Genomic DNA, 21860 nt, shown 5'->3' with positions numbered 1-21860 from the left:
CTCAATAGTGGTGTAGCCCTGCTATGAAGATTGGATTGTACCTAGATCAATAAAGTCTGTAAATTAGACCTCTGAGGCTATTTACCAGGGCAGCATTTGTGTGTGTGTGTGTGTGCGTGTGCGTGTGCGTGTGTGTGTGTATGTGTGATTCCTCTCATTATATCTTTGTAAGTCCTTACTTTCTTATGAGGCTTTTTGAGGACATGAGTTTGAGGTTATCAGTTAAGGCATGTCATGCTGTTATGCTGTTAAAGGGTTGGGGTTTGAGCTATGGATTGAATGTAATGAAAAGGCTTTTCTCATGTGTAAAAAAATGTATTGCAAGTGTGTGAGTTTGGCCTGCCTCCTGTGTGTGTGTCTGGGTAAGTGTATGAGTGTCAGCGAGGTTATTGGACTTTTTAATAAGTTTGAAATGAAAATGAAAATGATGCCTGCAATCTGGTAGCAGAATTGGATGAATGTTAAGGGACCTTGAAGGGAACAACAACAATAACAGACAGGCCTTGGTGAAAAGAAAACCAAGACGCAGTTTGATAGAATATTTTACCTATTTTACTCAACCTTGCCACTTGTAAAAGATTTTAAGATACTGTCTTCTTTCTGATTTAAAAAGAAATAGATGTATCACTGCTGGTGTATTAAGGATTTCAGATAATACTTCACCAGGCAGTCGATTTGATAAAAAAGAAAAATGTAAACCAATTACCTTAAATTCGTTTGACAAATAGCAATGTGTGTGTGTGTGTGTGTGTGTGTGTGTGTGTGTGTGTGTGTGTGTGTGTGTGTGTGTGTGTGTGTGTGTGTGTGTGTGTGTGTGTGTGTGTGTGTGTGTGTTTGTGTGAGCTGATCATTATCTGTATCTATAAGTAATAGCTATTGTCTAAACTGTCCTCCTCCTCTGCCTCACTCTCTCTCTGCTCTACTCGTCTGGATTCATTATGTACTGAGACAACTTTGCAGCTGTTGTGTGTGTGTGTGTGTGTGTGTGTGTGTGTGTGTGTGTGTGTGTGTGTGTTTGTGTGTGTGTGTGTGTGTGTGTGTGTGTGTGTGTGTGTTGTCTTCTGGCCACCAGATGGTTGAGGGAAACACCAGCGATTAGCCTGTCTGACTGAATCTCTAGCTGTCAGCAAGAAGCATGAGCAGGTGCCTCGGTTAGTGTGTTTAGTCGTTTTCATACTGAACAAGTCTGTTGCTACTCATCTGTGTCATTATCAATTTAAGAATGGACATAAAACTAATGGAGTTCTCAAGGTTTGGCAAAAATCTTGACTATAAACAATATCTTTCATATTTCAAAGGGTAATTTTACTCTTTCGATACACTGTATGTACTCTAATTAAATGTGGAGTGTCAAACTTTTTTCTCTTGTTATGAATGTAATTTGACGAGTGATAATTGAATAAGTTAATTAGGTGGTTAAGTAGGTTATATATTTAGTGTACAGCTTAAGTGTTGGCTCGCAAGTGAACATGGTGGAACAGTTTCCAACTAAAGAAAGAGCCAGGTAGCGTGGAAATCCAGACCTACATCTAGATCGATGCAGGGTCTGGCGGTGAGAAATAAACCTACGCAAATCAAGGGGCAGCACCTACGCAGGCATTTCAAATACCACTGCACACAATTGGATAGCACTACGACCGACTACGAGTACGACTAATCAGAGCAATGAACACGTTGACATATTCAGCCCCGTTCGTTTAGTGAACAGCGGGGCTAATGGTAAATTAAACTTTTACCGTGGTCGGTCGGCCCAACAGCAAATTCATCTTCTTTGCTAATGAAATATTTGAGTGCCGTCTTCTGTTAATTTTTTAAGGAAAAAGCTAAGTCCAAAATGTTTAGTGTCGAGTCTAAAGCCTTTTCAAACAAAGTATCCACAGCCATCTTTGTTGTTTACTATCATATCTTCGACAGTGCATACGCACCACTGTCCTCATCCTGTTATGCCAGCCCATATCAGATAGTAGGATTTGAGTGGTAGCTCCAAATCTTTTCCAACATAGTAAATGAACCAATGGTTCCTGCCCAGAGTAAGTTGCGTAGCGAATTTAAATTTGCAAGGTTAGGGAACCTTTGTCTTTATGATTAAAATAATTAACATTGAATAAGGTCAAGGAACAGAAACCATAGTCATATAAACCAAGTTTACTTTTGGGAAGATACAGGTAACAAGCAGAGGTGTGCTGTTGGGAATGTGTATCATTAGGATTTTATTGATGCCAATTTTGATGCTAAAACTACTCATCAAAATTGTACTGATACTCTTATTTCTACTGAAAACACTCATAGACCTATTGTCTATAAGATTATTTAGGAACATAAATTAGAAGTGCTGAGAGAATGGGATACGCAATGAATGATGACAACATTTCAGTGAGTATGGATGATCTTAAAAGACTCAATTAAACAAAATAACATGAACAACAACAAAGACAAATTCATTCTGAAAAATTCTACCTGAAGATAACATTGAAAGAAAGAACAAAATGTCATTTGTTTGTGAGTGAGACACAGACAATGTTAACAAGTGTTACCTTGACTTGATTCACATTTTTTGCTTATGCATATCTAGCTTTTGGAGCTGGGAGGCTTCCCTGGGGACATACTGTAGTTGCAGCAGCCACAATGTTAAAGCAGTCAAACACAGCGAACTGCTTCGGAATAATATACTGTTGTATTTTTGTAAGTGGTTCATGAGGTTAACACAGCATTACACACAGCTACATATTGCATTTAGCAGCATGTTAAAATCAATTGAGTCTTGTGAGCCCAAGTTTTGCCCTGTCAGCCATAACTGGAGAGCACAGACCATTAACATGTAGCGTTGTGTACTGTGTTGATATATTTTGATATCCCAAAGCATTTCAATTGAAAGATTTGTTAACTTGTTAAACCGCAAGTTTTTTTTTGTTGCTCTGACTTCACAAAGATTAAGTTGGGATTGAAATGTCACCTACTGATGGTAGGCTAGACATTTAACAGCACAGAATCAGCCCTGGCTTAAGGGATATCTTGTGTTCACGCTTGGTAATGTGTTACATCTGTCAGGAGAGATTGCAATCCGTCTAACACAGCACTGTGCTAATCCTTCCATTAGCGGTTTTAAGAAGCCGTGACAGGAGAGGAGATATAGCATTAAACCCTGTGTTGGGAGCGGAGCATCAATCTATCCACAGATGCCAAATGAATCACTCTTATTGGGGCACTTGCACATACACCGAGAAACAAATCCTGACTCTTAAACATTTGCACATACTCAACACATCCATACACATATGCATGGATGTTAGGTTAGGTTTCCACCTACGCCCGTGTTTAGTGTTCCACATTTCCCGCATTCTGGTGAATTTGTATGCACCACTGTGTGCCTTTTCTGCATCAATTTATGGTGGAAATGTATCTAATATGGAAAGGAAAAGGTTCAGGTTCCAATATGATGGAATAAAATGCAGTAAGGCTCTCGGGAATTCTGTATTGCTTTCAAATATGTATTCTCCTGTGTTGTTCAAAACTTTGCCGCGCATTCAAAACATATCACACGTGTTTTGGGATGTCTTTTAGCCAACCGATCTTTTAGGGATTGAGACCTTGTTCAAGCCTTAGACTCTAAAGTTTAAATATATATACGTAAAGTAAGAAACTACTAGTTTTGTTTGTATGGCGGTGACATTATTTTGTGTTCACTCATCAGTTTAACTTTATGTTCCGTTTGTTTTGTTTCTGCTGACGGGAGCTAACGAGGCTAAGCTAATTGAGGCGCGCACACGGTAAACGTCTGTCGGTATTTGGTTCACCGTTTGTATAAGTTAGAGAGTAATTTGCTTTTATGATTAATTAATTGCCCACCCAAACAAGAAGTGATCCACGTATAGGTCACAGAACAAAGCAGCAAAACGATAAAGATTGCCACTCTATTGTTTTATGTATTGCAGATGGGAAATGTGAGAATAAAATAAATCATCTCGCAACCTGAATAAATGTCCCTCTCGTTCAGTGTGTAACACATGCACACACATGCCCACATCAATCAGTGCTGTGGTCCATCTAGTGGTGTTTTTTAAAGAGCAGCTTAAAAGCTCTGTGGCGGCTTCACGGGGTGATAATGGGTCCTATCTGGAAATGTCCTGTTCGGGCAAGACGGTCATCATTCTCATCAATTACGTACTGAGAGCTTCTACACACTCCTCTGCATGCGAACACACACACACACACACACACACACACACACACACAGTTTGTTCCGAGCAGTGCTGGTTTCTTTGCTCCGTCTCTCTCTCTCTCTCTCTCTCTCTCTCTCTCTCTCTCTCTCTCTCTCTCTCTCTCTCTCTCTCTCTCTCTCTCTCTCTCTCTCTCTCTCTCTCTCTCTTGTCGTGCCTTGTTCACAACTTCCTCTGGGTTTCATGTCGACCTTGATCGTTCTCATTTGCTTAACTTGTGTCAGGTTCGTCTCTGTGATTCTTTGTCTTATCTGTCGCCGTCATGTCAGACTCGGGGAAATGCATGTCTCGCGTTATGGTTGGAATTCTGAATCTACTTGAGGTGTGTTTGATTTACCTTGTTTGGCTTTTTTTTTTCTAGGATTCCAAACTAGGCCAACATTTGCATTCATTACCATCTTCTAGTGTGTGGGGATTCTTATTCTGTTTTTTTGTTCAGGTATGCACAATTTCTAATGAGCTAATATTCAGCCTGACCTCTCCTTCCCAAATTTCTTTTCTTACTGTTTGTTTTCATCCCAATTAGAGGAGTTACAGGCGACCTGTTCTTGCAACATTGAAAAAGTGAGAATATTCTTTTAAAAACATAGCAACTTTTGCAGGTGAGATAAATTTAGAAGAGAAAAGTATACTCAGTATTCAAACATTAGCCTACTTACAGTACTCCCTGCTGCTTATGACCAAACTCCCTTTGAACACAGGCTTCAGCTTGGCATTTACAAAGGTGCATTAGTATAATATAATAAGTACCAGTAAGTATATGCTGTCTCAGCTTTGGTTCTTTATATTTTTTGAGAGAACTTTATAAGAAGTGTGTGTGCCCAAGATGCTTGATACATGTGAATTGGACTGATGGTGCTAATTCAAACAATACTGCCTTCAGTTATGGGGTGCCACAGAGGTCTACTCTCGGGCCATTACTGTTTACTTTATTATACATAAAACTTTTCTCTCTATTCAGTACTTTTGTAAAATTTGATAAAAATATTAATCAAACAAAGGAGAAGTACACTGCCTGGGGGAAAAAAGTCACACACTCAAATATCTTTTTGGACCATCTTTAGCTTTGATTACTGCACATATTCACTGTAACACATTTTGATAAGCTTTATTTGGCGCATAAGGTTGCTTAGACCTGACCAACTGAAGCAACCCCAGATCATACTGTACACTTCCACACAGGCTTGTACAGTAGGCACTAGGCATGATGGGAGCATCACTTCATCCACCTCTCTTCCTAACCTGATGCACCCATCACTCTAGAACAGGGTCAGTCTGGTCTCATCTAGTCTCGCAAAGCCAGACCAAACTACAGCAAGTAGTATGGTCTGGAAGCACTCCGTTTAGAGCCGTCTATTCGGGGGGAAACTGGGCTGGCCTGTTTTTATTTCTTTAAACCAATCACAATCATCTACGGCGGGGCTAACCCCGGGAAGCAGCCAATGGAGGCGTAGCGTTGTTTGCCGACGCCAGCGCTTAATAGACGCTGGCTGAAGCGGTCAAGCCAGACTAGGTCTCATCAGACCACACAAAATGTTTCCATTGCTCCAAAGTCCAATCTTTATGCTCCCTGGCAAATTGAATCATTTTATCCTGATATGGCCCACTGATTCGTGATTTTTTTTAAGGCTACATATCTGCATAGTCGGGAGTTCTACAGTCGATATTTTGATTCCACCAAATAATTGTATTTACTTTCATTTATTCACGGAGAGATCAACATTTAGCAATGTTTACATATTCTCACTTTCACATCAACAGAAATGTGTGCTGGTTCTGTTTAAATCCAAGCTCTTACTTATCTTTGGTCTGCCTTTATGCTTTCCAAATATCCTGGCTGTAATCGGGGACTAGACATATACTAGCTAGGTCACATGAAATACATGAATTTGGCTTGGTTGAAGACTAATTCAAGATTCACATTCAAACAAAACAATACAAAACTAAAAATTGTCTTTTATCTAAAAAAAAGCAACTCCATTGTCATTGCTGCCTCTATTGCAAAGTTGATGGACTCTTTGCATAGCAGAGTGAACAATGCTATCTTAATACACATATACAGCATATAGCTCTACTGGCCAGGCAACTGTACATGATCCAATTACCACTCTCTAAGTATAGGGGTTATTGTTAAAACAGGTGCCTTTTTGAGAAATGTCCTGCCATTGTTTAAGTAATGTTTTGTTTTTGTTTTGTCCTTGCCGTACACCATTGTTTGTTTGTAATGATTTAATTTGAATTGTGTGCTCCATGCCATGTGCTATGGCCGTGAGCCGTAATAAATAAATGAAATATATTGCTTTATATTCCTGGCCGAACTACTTCAGGTTCTATGTACATTTTCAAATGGAAATGGGACTACTAATGCTCACAAGCTATATTTATTCTGTTCCCTTAGGGATTTAACGGCTTCATTATTCAGGGTGCTTGAAGAGTCCTGTGTATGGTTTGGTTTTATTAATTCAAGTAGTTGCTTTGTGGTATAGTTTCTGGCTCTATATTAGCAAGCTGTTTGGTGGTTTGAAATGTATGAAGTATAGAGGGGTCAGGAAGAGGGGTTTCAAATCATTTATCATGCAACAACTCAAGGAGAATTCATGGTGCCAGATGCAACTTTAAAATAGAAACACGGGTATAAAATATCAACGGAAAATTAAAAATCACTCTGGAAACTATATGAAAATATATATATATATATATATATATATATATATATATATATATATATATATATATATATATATATATATATATATATATTAGGGCTGTCAAGCGATTAAAAAAATTAATCTAATTAATTACAGGCTCTGTGATTAATTAATCTAAATTATTGGCATACTTATATGACACTTTTATGCCTGTTTATAAGGCCTATAGGCTACCGTTCGTTTCTCTCTCTCTTTCTTTGTCTCTGTCTCTCTCTCTCTCTCTCTCTCTCTCTCAAAACACAAAAAAACAAGCAGGCTAAATGACGCACACACACACACACACTCACAAAGGAGGAAAAAAGACAGGCATATCTAGGAAGAGTGAGAGGGGGCGGGTGTCCGTTTGCGGGAGACGATCGCAGCTAGCAAACAAAAGTGAGACACGGAGGAAGATTGAGAGATTGGCCTACTGTTTTGAATCTACATTGTTAATTAGGTACCCACTAAATCAATAATGCACAGACACTGCGGAGAATCACATAAGACGTATTCTTATCTTCATGCTTATTTGCCCGGAGCAGCCCATAACACATCCATAGAGCCCTCGGCCCCTTTCCCCTGCTTCTTTCTTTACTCTTTAATCCCGTGCGGGCCGTGTCAGCAAGCTACAGGTGCAGCTCCGCTATCGTCTCACCTCTTTTGTACCGGGTCAAAGGGCAATATGGAAGTGCGATTAATCTGCGTTAATTTTTTTAATCGCGTTAATTTTTCTGTGATTAATTAATCGAAATCAACGCGTTAATTTGACAGCCCTAATATATATATGAAGTCTAATGTATTTAATTATAGTGCATCCACAAGGATTCTAAGCTGTGTAATACCTAGAAAATCACTTTACATACAAATGAGACTTTGGGAGATTAAACCTACCAGCTGATTTGTGTCAAAACTTCTCTCAGAAAACAGCTTGGTTTGGTAGATTGCACATTAAAAAATAAGATTATAACAGCTGACTGACTATAACAAATTCATGATGCTTTCTAGCCAAGGAGAAATGAACCCTACTTTCATCTACTTAAGCACTTTATCCAACATGTCTGGTTTAAAAAAGAAAATAAAAACTCCCACCTTAGTCTCTGCTTGTGTCTCCCAGCAGAATGTGTACTACACCAGCTCTCAGCAGCTGCACCTGGGCGTGTTGAGTCCCACCATCGACGATGACGACAACAAGTGTCTGGTGGACGTCAACAGCAGACCGCGGCTGCTGGAGTGCAGCTACGCGGCCACCAAACACATGAAGCTCACCTGGACCTTCTCTCAGGTACACACCCACACTCAAAGCAACACCTGCTCCTACACAGTACAGTACAATGTAGTCTTTGCATTCAGAGCCTCCATATGCAAGACAAATAACTACTTTCCAGCTATGTGTATGTTCTACTCTAGCCTGGTCCTACCAGACCATCGTTCTTCATTTCATTTGTACAGAAGGTCTGGAATCGCTCAATTGACAAACGTTATCCCCACTTGAAGGTGGGTGTCTGTTGAAGTTTTAAACTATTGGATATGCCCAGTGCCACTCTGGATCTGCCAACCAATTGCATAATGGTTGGTCGTGACGTATGTCATGCGCCGGCTTCTGACTACAACTGAAACTGGCGCACAACCTCAACGTCATTGTTCTCAGCCACTCCCTCTGTTCGCTGATTGGACCGTCAACAATCTGGAAGGAGAAAACCCGAGAATATACCGCGGACGCAGACTGACTACTGAAGGGAAATGACAATTTAGCGGAAGTAGGTAGGCGGGCGGTGCCAGGCTAGTTCTACTCATTCCAGGTCCTCTGTTTGGATGGGTCATGGGTCGTATTTGGTTGCTAGTTGGTATGGTGTATGTGAATCAAAGATCAAGTTCAAAGTTCTAATGTATTTATACATATCTTCGTGAGGTAAGCCTTCAGTGATGGCGCATTGAATTTCATTCCTGTTTACTGTATGGTCAGGTTGTTTTTATGAGCAGTACTCTCTGAACAAATGAAACATTTTGTGTGCACTTCTTGACCTCATGCGCCAGTGTCGACAACTGTTTGTAAATGCTGCCAAAAAAAGGAAGGCGCCAGCCCATTTAAAACCTTAAAAACAAGCAATAACATCTTAAAATCAACCCTGAAGCAGACAGGAAGACAGTGGTGTAAATGTAACACGGGACCAGAGCTCCATGGTTTGACAGGGTTGTTTTTTCCAATTCAATTAAGGGATATTCGTGCCTCTACCTCTCCACTTCTGGTTTTGTTTGAGCATGAATCACTTTTTTACACCAGATAGGTGTTTTAACAGCAAGGCTGCGTCTGTTGGATAATGAGCTTTCACACATACGCAGTCTCTTGACTTTGAACAAGCCCCTGTCTTATTTTTAATCTTGGCACTTTGAATGTTGCCTTGAAAAGTGACAGAGAAGTGGAGGGAGGTGGTTAATTAATATAAAGCAGACACTGCTTTATTCACATCTCTGATATCTCTCTCTCTGTGTGTGTGTGTGTGTGTGTGTGTGTGTGTGTGTGTGTGTGTGTGTGTGTGTGTGTGTGTGTGTGTGTGTGTGTGTGTGCGTGTGTGCGTGTGTGCGAGAGTGACAGTGCCGTGTGTATGTAGTGTTTTCATCCCAGACATCAGACTGAATAAAGAGGCTTTCTTATCTATCATTAAGATCCTTCCTCTCTCTCTCATTCTCTCTCTCTATTACCCATGGTCCAATGTCCTCAGAGAACTAAACTGCGCCATCCTTATCTCTCCAGTTCTCTCGGTATACAGTATGATGTAGCTGCTGGGTGCACTGGCAGGGGAATCTGCCTCTAATTAGCATCCGGACAGAATCTGAAAAATCTAATTTCTAACTCATTTCAGAAGTAAAAAGAGATGAACCGCTGTAGGCCTATCCCTATGGGGCTGTGGAAAGAGAAGCCCATTTTCTTGGTTAAAAGAAAAAAATAAGTTTGGTGGAGAAGTCAAATAAGGCCTGAGATTGAAGTAGAAAGCTTTTCAGATGAAGAGCAGATGAAATGTTAGATGTAGGAAAAGATTCAACAGGGAGGGAGGACAGTGAAATGAGATCTGGGTAAGTTTTAGAGTTGATTGCATATCTCAGGTCAGACTTGTTCCCTATCAGTGAGACAAAACCCTCTATTTGATAGAATTCACGACCAGCCCAATCAATTTCCTAGAGCCTCAAGAAAACCAGGCTGCATGTTTTGGGTGTTAATACACTCTTGGGTTTGTCACTGGGAGCAAGACCATTCACACTATGCATACTCACAATCAATTGTTAATTTAATAGTACAGATTTAACTGTTTGAAATGGCAAGTACATACAGTACAGTCTGCCCATGCTGGTACATTGAGTGGAATATTGTTTAACCAAGCAAGTAATTCAGCACAGTTAACATGTCAAATGACTGTTGTGTAACCCCACTGAGTTATGCAAGCTGTTTTATAGGTCTTGTGTGCAATGTAGTGTATTCTAACACATCAAGAAGAGACAGACCAAACAACACACTGCATGTGCTTCACTTTTCCCGCAAGCCGTTATCATCAACCCTGTTACTGGCCTGTATGTGGGTTGACATTAATGCATGAATTAGCCTTTGCAATGAGCAGCAAACAAGTAAGGGCTATGTTTCTTATACGACAATGGTCTGGAATGCATTAAATACCAAAGAACTAGTTGTAAGTATTTGAATTGTAGCAGTATGAACACAGAGGGCTTGGGGACAACACTGTACGCTACAACAGAGTCGTGATGGTTTGCAAACCGGACAACTAGAATCTAGACAAAAGCAGCAGAATTAATGCTCATTATAATACGTCACGTCGACTTCGCCAAGTCAAGTCCAGAAATATTTATCACCCCCCCCCCCCCCCCCCCCCAAGGGTGCAATGTTTTGTGCAGCCAGCAGAAATACATGAAGTGCAAAAGAAAAAATGCAGTGTCAACAAACTTCATGTTAAAACAATACAATATAAAAAAAACACGTAAATAAATGACCTTTAGATTTACATTGAGTGGGAGCGCTCCTGTTGTAGTGGTTAGAGCCCTGGTCGTTCTCTGCATGTCATTCCCCTCACTACCCCCATTTCATCTCAGTCTCTACACACATAGTGTCAATAAAGCATGGACACCTTCACTTTTACTTTTTGGAATATGCCCCACAAATCTGATTCAATTCAAAAAGGAGTAAAACGTTCTCATGAAAGATTGGGCAACAACTAAACCGCGACGCTTACGATTTTAAAAATACATACGATGGTTGGCTTCTGTGCGGACTGCATCAGCGTGACAAACAAAGCTCAGTTTGATATGAATAGTTGTTTACGAGATATTAGCATTAGAGCCACGGGCAACCGTGGCTCAGGTGGTTAAGCAGGTTGGCCAATGATCAAAGGGTTGGCGGTTCGATCCCCGCTCTGCCACCAGTGTCATGGTTGTTGTGTCCTTGGGCAAGACACTCCACCCACCTTGCCTCGTGTGAATGTGTATGACTGCTGTATGTTTGAGGTGGTGGTCGGAGGGGCCGTAGGCGCTGAATGGCAGCCACGCTTCCGTCAGTCTGCCCCAGGGCAGCTGTGGCTACTATCGTAGTTTACCACCACCAGTATGACTGTGTGTGAACGAATGGAACCTGGAACCCTGTAAAGCGTCTTTGAGTGCCTTGAAAAGTGCTATATAAATCCAATCCATTATTATTATTAAACACAGATATTTGGACTGTCGGTAGTCTTCCTATTAAAGGAGGAAGGGAGAGGAGAGAGAGCTAGTGCAGGGCAGAGTGGGAGAATGAAGGAGAGAACGATAGAGGACTTTAAAGAAACGGAGGGTAGTACTGCAAGGGAGGAGAGAGAGAGAGGCAGTGCTGGATGGAATCAAACAGACAGCTTTATATGAAGCGGGCAGTCAGTCTTCGTGAATTATTGATACGCAGATATTTTACAATATTGAACTCAGCATGACCCTGAAGCAAACAGCCATCAAGAGAAAAAGAGGGAGAGAGAGAGAGAGAGAGAGAGAGAGAGAGAGAGAGAGAGAGAGAGAGAGAGAGAGAGAGAGAGGGGGGGGGGGGGAAAGCAGAGTGGGAGAAGGAATGAGTGAATAGCACAAAAAGCTGCCAGACAGCAGGGGACTACTACTGCTCTCCGGACTTCAATTGGTCTGCTCTTATACAGTTTTGCCCAATTGCTGTAACACTGTAGTCCATTCAGAATCGACGTTTTCCAAACAGCTGACAGGTGTATATTTTCTCAAACCATACAGCAAATCTACACCTGTACTTTTTACACTTTTTTTAATAAAATACATTTTCCCAGTTGGTTTTAAATGCAATAAATATTCATTTTGTGTGCAGGTTTTCATTATAACTACAGTACATGCATTCACATTCATTATTATAACAGTTGTTGTACTGCAAATATGAATCAAATAGATATTAAAGGATGCAAATGAAACTTTTTGGTGTAGATCTAGAGAAACAACTCTTTCTTCCGAGCCTCTCTGATCCGTGCTTGTTAAAAGCAGAATAGAAAGTGCGCTGAGAGCTGATTGAACATTTATGCAAAGGAGTTTGAAAAATCCGAGATCCTTGGTAATGCAAATCATCTCTATCGGCCTTAGATACCTTGATGTCTTTCACTGGGATCTGGGTTGAAAGAAACCATGTTAAAACATGTTAAAAAGACAATGGTTTAAGGTGACGATAAAAATCAAGTGTGGATCACAGTTTAATTTCGCAATTGAGAAATACTGTTTTATATAGTCCCTCGATGGACACTTCTTACCTTAAACTAAGTGCCCTATAAAATGCTTCATTTCGCAAAACGCAGAGCACATAGCCACCGTTCAAGAGCAAGGAGAAGTCAAGAGCTTTCTGAGCGGTAACGGTTCACTTGCTAATGCGTTAATCAACGTTGATACATCAAAATAAACAGCATTTCTTAGAACCGATCACAACATACTGTCTGACTCCAATCTAAGACTGGAGTGGCAACACTAAAAATACCAGCTAATTACATGCTTTTTGCTCTCCTACTACATAGTCTTTCATCATTCACTTGTATCATCGTGTTTTTGTACTACATGATAGATGCTATTTGAACTGTACAATGCATGAGACATCTCACTGTAGTTCGGTTGATGTTGCTCATGCTCAATTCATTAGAATCAGCTATTAATCATTGCTCCGAGACATTCAGCTACTTTCTAAGCGATAATGAACACTGCAATTACCAGCTTGTTTTTTATTGCCATAATGTTTTAGAAACATTTAATTGGAAGGCAGTGTCTGACTTGACTATCAAATAGGAGTTATTGACATATATTTGTGAAGTGCAAATGTTACTCTCTGCTTGTGTCGTGTTATAGGAAAGAGCCTTTTTTGGTTTAAATATTCAGAAGGTACATACAGTAACAGTTTGGGCCAGCTGATTGGTCAAATCTCTGAAATTCAATATCTTAGAACTGCATTCTCTACAGAATAAACTTGGTATTTCCAACCTCATGATTTCAATGAGCTTTTTTAGCAAGAGGTGTTTTGTAATATACATTATGCTTAGTGTGTATTAATACATGACGTCTTTTATGTCGATAAACAAATCTGTAACGGTAGGTACAAGGTGATCAATGAGAACGTGAGGCCTCAGGAGGTACTGTAGGGCTGTAACCAGTATATACACTACTCACAGTATTTCATGTATTTGCACATTAAAAGGCGCAGTCAGCGATTAAAGAGAAACGCTTGTTGTCAAAATCACTTTCAGTACACACACACACAGTACAGACATGTAGCAGATCAAGATTTTCACTGATTTTGAAAAAAAAAAGTGATTATGACAACAGGCATCATCCAGAATTGCTGACTCCACCTTTCAGTGCTTTGGCTTGAGGTCAGGGTTCAAACTGTTGCACAGAGACAAATAGACTGTGTTTCAATGATGTAGCGTGTAACTCACAGTGTCTACGCAGGCTAGCTAATGAAAGCAGAAAGCTATCAGAGCACAAACAGCAGCTTCAGTCTTCTTTTGTTTTTCTACACTTGAATGTACAGTATATTATCTTTTTAACACAAATGCCTGGTACAGAAACCTGAGTGTGACGAAAACAAATACACTCTCCAAAAGACTGTAGTTAATATTGCAGGGAAGGTGACTGGCATGTCATAAAAACAACTTCCAACTATATTTGACGGAGCAGGTAGGCATACACAATCTAGGATGCCTCACCCAGCATTAAAATTGCTTTTTACATTACATTTGCTGAAGCACTCGATGGTTTGCGGCTTCACTCTACTCTCCCCACTTCCTTCCGCGGTGAATGACGTGGTGGAGTGTCTGGCTGACAGGTTAGCTGATTGGCCAGCCCAACCCTGCTGGCTGGCTGTCTGTCTGCTGGCTCTCTGGAACCGAGAGGCTGATAAACTGCTGTTCCCGCCCTAATAGCAGGGAATCAATAGCCTGCTCCAACTCTGCACTCTGCACAATGACAGAGCTGAATCCATGACAAGGAGATGGAAAAATTCCAATTATTTCTCCTGTGTGTGTGTAATAGTGAAATTTGAACTTGATCAGCTGCTTTCGTCACTTGCTGCCCCTGCCTGCATCATAATCTCTACATGATGTCTTGCTCTCCAGAAAGCAGTGAACATGGATAATTGTACTAACTTCACTGAAAGGAATATCAACTTGCCCAATGGAAACCAATTCCTGCAGACCTCTCCTGCATGTTTGTCTTTTTTTCCGGTTTGTAAAGTCTACTCATTCTACTTTTTTCTATGATCAATATGTTGACTGAGATTGTGGGAACACGCAACATGAGTGTTCTTCTATATACAAGAGCACTCAGCTTCCGTGCACTTAGTCTGAGCTGTACTTTGTGAGGCAGAAGGCCAGAAGTAGAGCGCAGACTTCTAAGTACACTTGTTGGAAGTTGCTCAGGAAGAGTGCGTACATTAAGAGAAAGCCAATTGATTCAGTTTTCAGCAGAGGTAAGAAAGAGCATTGTGATTCATTTAATGGAGCGCTCTTCTACTGTAGCATTTACAGTGAAAACATCCATCAGCAAAGGTCACTATGATGAGTGTCTCCTGTTATAATGTCTCATTTGCAGCCCAGGCAAGTGGGAAAGTGGAAAATGTCAAAACCAAGCACTGCAGAGCTAATGCTGCTTCTGAAAGCAACAAAAAAAAAACTGTTTATTATGTGCATTGCATTTCAATTACAGACATGATGGCCATGTCATTGTGATGATAATATGAATGCAATGTGCAGGGTTGTATCTCCTAACATAAATTTTCACTATAGACGTACAGTATATAGCCTGATCCACACTGTCCTTCAAAGCTGCATTCATTGATTTTCTTTGGCCACGCGGGTGTTAGCTACCAACACAACATTGGCAATTTATCCCCTTCAAAAGTTTATTCCCTGCAAATGGATTATTTACACATCCAGTGGGTCCAGAGCAACATTGACATTCATACGGAGTCCTGTTGGAGTCCTGTTAGTCCAATATTCACTCTCCTTTTAGCACCAACGCCCGGGGGGAAATATCCGGCTCTTTAGCAGCTTAAAGCTACACACAATCAGTGGCGTGGCGTGGGGATTTCTTTTGAGGAAGCCAAGTGAGACAACACCTTTAATCTACAGTACATGTTTATTGGAAGGTGGGGGACAGAAAAGAGTAGGCTACGTCGCAGCTTGTATTTAATGTAACTACAAGAGTAGTCTGGCTGAACCGTTTCCGCCACCATCTATTAGCGCTAATAATATTGGCGGCGGTGGTCCGGGACGCAGCCTAGCTTAGCCTAGCCTAGCTGTCCAACTTCATTGTACAAATTCCCCCGGGCAGAAATACCCTCATAAACTCTGGAAAATGAAGCGTGGGGGTTTGATTTGAGCACCAGACCTTATAACCAGCTAGATTAAGATCCGCCGTTCCCTTTCTTTGGTGATTTACAGGACAACGGGCCGCCGATGATAATGTTACCAGAGATGCGTGACTACGTGGCTAGTTAATTTCGGTTAAGTTATCCCGTGAGCTCCTCGGGGGCTAAAGTGTATGGTGTCTTGACATGCTGGTTAGAAAGCGACACACTATGTGTATTCCTTTTGTCTTTAATAGTTTTTTTGTGGCGTTTGCGGGTTAGATTTAGCCATTTCTCTGACAGCCTCTGGACGTGAAGACGTTCCATCCAAATAAGTCCCCCCCGGCACTATTTTGCAGGACACCGCTGCTGTTTCCCGGGGTTGGCCCCGCCCTAGATGATTGTGATTGGTTTAAAGAAATAAAAACAGGTCAGCCCAGTTTCCCCCCGAATAGACGGCTCTAAACGGAGTGCTTCCAGACCATACTACTTGCTGTAGTTTGGTCTGGCTTTGCGAGACTACTACAAGAGCTATTATAGCGCCTGGTCACTTTACCAGGACTTACACACGCCTGTAATCTGTCCGACACCGCTTGTTTGCTCTCTCTCTCTCACTCTCACTCACTCACTCACCTCCTAATCATTTTATTAAATTATACGTTTTATTATAAATGCACCCCCCCATCCCGACCGGAATACACAACTAGCCGCTTAATGCCCAATACAGATTCGAATTCATTCACAATATAATTAGGAGACGTTTTACGTAGGCTATTTTAAGTTTCACGTTCATGTGAAACACGACTCACAATCAGTTGTATGTGCTTGACATACACACATACTTTCTATACATCCTTTTCGTTTAAGAACTAGGCCAAATGTTCATTATACAACACTACTTAAGACAACCCAGAACAACTTCAGTGGATATACCAATGCAACTTAATCCAGACAATCAAGGCACAATTAGCAATAAAATAACACAAAACATAACACACATAGCTACACGGACAGTTAAGGGAACAGTAAAGCCGCACCGGGAGAAGGTGTGTATTTTACTCACTATTTGTAGAGGAAGGCCATTAGCTGAAGATTGCCGCTACCAGCTAGCCACTCGGTGCGGACCTAGTTCTCCTCATTGAAAGTGCGATAAACTTTCTTTCTCTCCACACGCATTGGCCTACCGTCAGATTTGATTTTTAATGGCTCCTCAATTTAGCCTGGCTCCACCCGCCCGCCTACTTCCGGCCAAATTTCATTTTCCCTTCAGTAGTCAGTCTGGGTGTACAGCGCATTTCCCAGATTCTCCGGAGAATCTACAATCGTCCAATCAGCGAACAGAGCGAGTGGCTGAGAACGCTCCAGTTTCAGTTGAATGCTGCGTTCCTTTATACTCGGAAGAAGGAGATTTCCGACTTGGTAGTTCCGAGTTCCGACCTGTCTGTGTTCCAGTGCATCTGCTCGCGAAAGTATGGACGCCTAAAACCTTTCTCGTCCAAATAACTAAACGTTAGGCTCTAACAAGTTATTGTTGCGATTGGTTGCGATTGGTTGGCTAATCCAGAGTGGCACTGGGCAGATCCAATAGTTTTAAACTTCGACAGACACCCACCTCCAAGTGAGTGAACGTTTGCCAATTACAGCACTTCCAGACCTTCTGTACAAATGAAATGAAGTACGATGGTCTGGTTGGACCAGGCTATCCTCAATTGGCAGTTTGGTAAAATATTTTTTTACTAAATACTCAAAATCTCCACCCTCCATAACTGTTCTTGCTAATATGATAACAATGCAAACATGCTAATCTCCCGCCATTGTTATTGTTGTTAAATTTCAGTGACGTTGATAATGATTCTTTGATTTGATTGGTGTGAAGCCAAGGGCCGAGTGGCTTCCCTTGGCACCCTCATGACACCCTCCTGACCAATCACAGGAGGGCAGTGTCATGACAATAGCCTCACCTGATGGTCAATTCTTCTTCTTTTTTTCTCTAAGGGATGCCAGCTCGGGCTGGCTTCCTCGCGGACATACAGTGTGCAGTGTTTTGAAATGCTCAATGAGAGGAGAAAAATGGGGAAAAAATGACAGCAGCACAGCACCAAAGAATTACCGAAACTGTTAGTATAAATGTTTTTATTGGATGACAACTACAGCCTAAAAAACAGGGAAGCCTGGCTTCCCTTGGCTTCCGGGAGAAAACGCCACTGTACACAATGTTCAAATGCAGCTGGCTGTCGGCAGTAAAGCCTCAGGGCAGGTAGCATACAGTAGCACGGCTTCTAGAAAATGTTCGCCAAAACAGCTCCCTGTGGCTGAAAACTATAGGGCTGCGTTTTGGCAAGAATCTGCCGATACGATATATATACAATATATACTGTGTATATATATTATATACAATATAACGACACGGGGTCGACGATACAATAGATATCGGGATACTTTTAATCAAGGTGATTTTTTTTATTTGAAGAAAAAAAAACATTTTATATGCATAACTCTAACTTGATTTACAAACATTGCTATATTCTACTGACTAATGTGTGCGATGCTCCCAATGCATGTACGCTCGCGAGTTTTGTTTGTCTAGTCAGACAAAGATAACACATTTTCCTGCTGCCGACTAGCGGTTGGAAGCTCAAATACAACACAAAATCAATGTCACCATGTAAAGTATCGATACACCACTTTAGTGTTGGGTAGGGTTAGAAATCCGTAATTTTCCAATGTGAAGTTCGACCAGGTATTTTGTATTTGTCAGATGCAGAAGAACATGAAAAGCACAAAGTGGCCAATCTAAAGTATTCAATCCATATTTAAGGATCATAAACAGACCATTTCAACCGTTGAAACCCCCCCCCCCCCTCCCTGAGGTCCACCTTTTTGATTCCTTATTAGAGATCTTCCCTCATCCTTCTCTATTTAGTTGCTGATTGGACTTTGAGAGCCATCATATTTTACCTGACTCACATGACAGTGCCCTTTACAAAGACTTGAACTTTGTGATAGTGGCGCAAACGATCATTACAAATCTAATGGGATTGACCTCAGTTTCAAACTGAGCACGGTTCTGGTATTTCAATGATTAGCCTGGGATCAAATAAATGGAGGGTAACTGTTGTAAATCCCATATGAATTTCAGATTGATTCCCTCACGTTGTTATATCAAGTGGTCATACCTATACGCATGCCAGCCAGCTGAAATGTGCGCAAACTGCTCTGTGCAGAGGCAGCTGTGCACACAGGACAAGCAAGCCGAGGGAATCAATTGGTTTTCAATGAGCTGAGAGCCTCGAAGAGAACGTGACAATATTACTGTTGTACCAATGTTTGCGTCTGTGTTTTAGTCAAGTGTAGGCAGCAGCCCTTCAATGTACAGCTAGCAGTTTTCAGAAGATCCAGCATGTTTAGAAGCACAACACACTTGGTTCTCCTCTCATGCCCAGTTGTGTGTGTGTGTGTGTGTGTGTGTGTGTGTGTGTGTGTGTGTGTGTGTGTGTGTGTGTGTGTGTGTGTGTGTGTGTGTGTGTGTGTGTGTGTGTGTGTGTGTGTGTGTGTGTGTGTGTGTGTGTGTGTGCTATATAAAGCAAAGCAGCCCTCCTAAAGCACACAGCCAGTTTGACACAAATGGGTTGAGTCCCCTCTGTGCCGGGGCTCGGGCTCATTAAAACATATTACTGTTTGTTCTTGCCATATAACTTAGGACCTAGTATGGGTGCCAGTTTACACACAAACATAAACACACACACACACACACACACACACACACACACACACACACACACACACACACAATGGAAAGGTAAAGGTCCATAGCAAAATCACTCTAGGCTGCTTTATAGGCAGGAATATCAGATCAGCTCTAATGCAAAAAATAAATCGAAATACCAATGAATGAAATTATACTGAAATAAGACCCAGTGTATAATAAATATTAAACCTCTATTGTACCCAGGTGCAAACATTTGATAACTTGGGCAATACTGAAAGATTCCCATTAGATTTTCCCCAACAGCCCCTAAACCCAGGTCAGGCCAGGGAAATTTCCGATTACAATTAATTACTACAGCGAAAATTGTGAATTTCTAGAGCCTGCAAAAGGTTGGACTACACGGAATAAAAAATGTTTCCCCCCCACACATTCATGGCATCTATTTGTTGCTGTACTTGATGAGTGTGGCACATTTTCAACATTAATATTATTTCCTGGAAAGTACTTCACTGGACTCTTGTCCTCTATCTACTGCATTAAACTGCTTCTAATTTGCAACTACAGCCTGTGAAATTCCAAACACAAAGTCAAATACGCCGGCCATGCCTTACAGAAAATATACCTCCACAGCTTTGCTATAAACGGGGCTCATATTGTTTTTACAGCCTTCATTCAGCAGCTGGTATAGGATGAATGCTGTAAAAGATCCACACACTCAAAATCTTGCTAAAAAGTCTTATTGCCTAGTTAAACCTAGGGAAGCGGAGAGCACTAGTTGGCTGACAGCTGTCTGTTGAAATGTGGATCTGGTGCAGTGCATTTAATATGAGGTCTGTCGCTCCATACTTTGCTGCGTGGCTGTATTTTGAATGCATAAATATGTCCTCTATATAAGTTGATGCTTTATGTTTGACTTTATTTTGTTGTTAGGTGTTCTGGAGTGATATAATTCGAATGAGGTCGTCATAGTCCCCCAAGGCCTGAAACTGTGTTTGTGTCTTCCAAATGCTGAATACTGGGACTGCACGGACATACATTATCTTTGGTTAAACCTTGACGGTGTCACTGAACACAATAGTTTGACCACTTCTGGTTAAAACTCCCAAGTGCAACCTCCTGGACCATGAGCGATTGAAGGTTAGCGTAAACACAAAGGTATTGGTCAGAGGCGTCACAACTTGTTTTGCTTCTTTTACAATTGACCACAATGACGTCAATGATGACAATCTAATCTGTTGTCAATACAAACAGGAGGTTTAAATGTACTTGCAGTCTGTAAAAGTTATACACTAGTGGTACAAAATGATGAGAATGAAAATTTCCCAAATAAATGAAATGGTTTATTATTTTAATATTTTGTCTGGTTTCCAATGAGCGGTAGAGCTCTATTCTGTGCGGCTCGGTTCAGGTCAGCTCAGTTACGCTATAGGTCTGGCGAGCGTTTCCACTGTCGACATTACCCGTAGTTGATATTTATAGGCCAGGCGGGGTTTCTGAGGAAGGATGCCGAAAAATAGGAGCGGCTCAGCATGCTTATTTTTGGGATCCTACCGCAAATAAAAGCGAGCTGAGCCGCACCGAGCCGCAACGCTCAGTGTAAACAAGGCTTAAATGAACCACTGCATGCCAGCCTGTGCCCACCTCTCATTTTACATTTGAACATTTAAAATATAGTGCACAAGTTGGGTGTCTTCTGTTAGCCCAGCACCGCCAGTCAAAGGGCGATGCTGGAGGAATCTGCACATGACCAAGGGGATTGTCCCAGCCTTACAGCTAGACAGCTTATATGAACTGACCACTGATGGCTGTACAAGCTAATATTACAACACCAAAGCAGTCTTGTATTATGAGTTTTTATGCATTTCAGTAGGAATCCCATTGTTTGAAATGACATTTGTTGACTTTTTGTTGCATCGTCATATCGTGCTAAAGACATTATGAGCTGCTGGATACAGAATGTAACTTACAGTGAAAGGTGTATATGATGAGGTCAGATGACTTTCATCTTATTTCATTGTATCATGATATATCAAGGTAGCATTGAAGAGGATTTACCTCACGTTAATTCCAACTCAAAACCATTTTTCTTGTCTTTAAATACACATGGTTTGAATCTATTTTTTTGGTAGATGGCTGTGTTGTGTGTAAGGGACAATACCAGGTTGTACTTAACAGAGGCACCAGGTGTTTCTCAACCCCATTACATAAAATCTTGCAGGGTATTACCTCACTCATACTTGCCAACAAAATGTCATATGTAATCAAATTAGACACATAAGCTGTCTGTTCTGTTTAATTAAAAAATATACTCAGGACTCGAACAAGGCAACCAGCTTTCAGCTAACATAGCTCCCAAATACCAGCAGACACCTTTTGAAATCAAT

The 21860-nt window shown here is 41.1% G+C and overlaps 1 protein-coding gene across 1 annotated transcript in view; it reads left to right on the top strand.

Annotated features, from left to right (window-relative positions):
- LOC307250181 (polypeptide N-acetylgalactosaminyltransferase 18-like) overlaps positions 1–21860 on the top strand; it is a gene marked incomplete at both ends in the record, with an annotated part of 139872 nt that overhangs the window by 117190 nt on the left and 822 nt on the right. The window contains one exon of the mRNA XM_080027177.1: positions 8019–8186. Coding sequence (XP_079883303.1) covers positions 8019–8186 — 168 coding nt within the window. The remainder of the gene's footprint in view (positions 1–8018; positions 8187–21860) is intronic.

Source organism: Ammodytes marinus, assembly GCF_949987685.1.
Source record: "Ammodytes marinus genome assembly, chromosome: 5".
In the NCBI taxonomy this organism is placed as follows: Eukaryota; Metazoa; Chordata; class Actinopteri; order Uranoscopiformes; family Ammodytidae; genus Ammodytes; species Ammodytes marinus.
The sequence above is the reverse complement of the archived record's forward strand: the minus strand, read 5'-3'. Positions and strand labels throughout refer to the sequence as shown.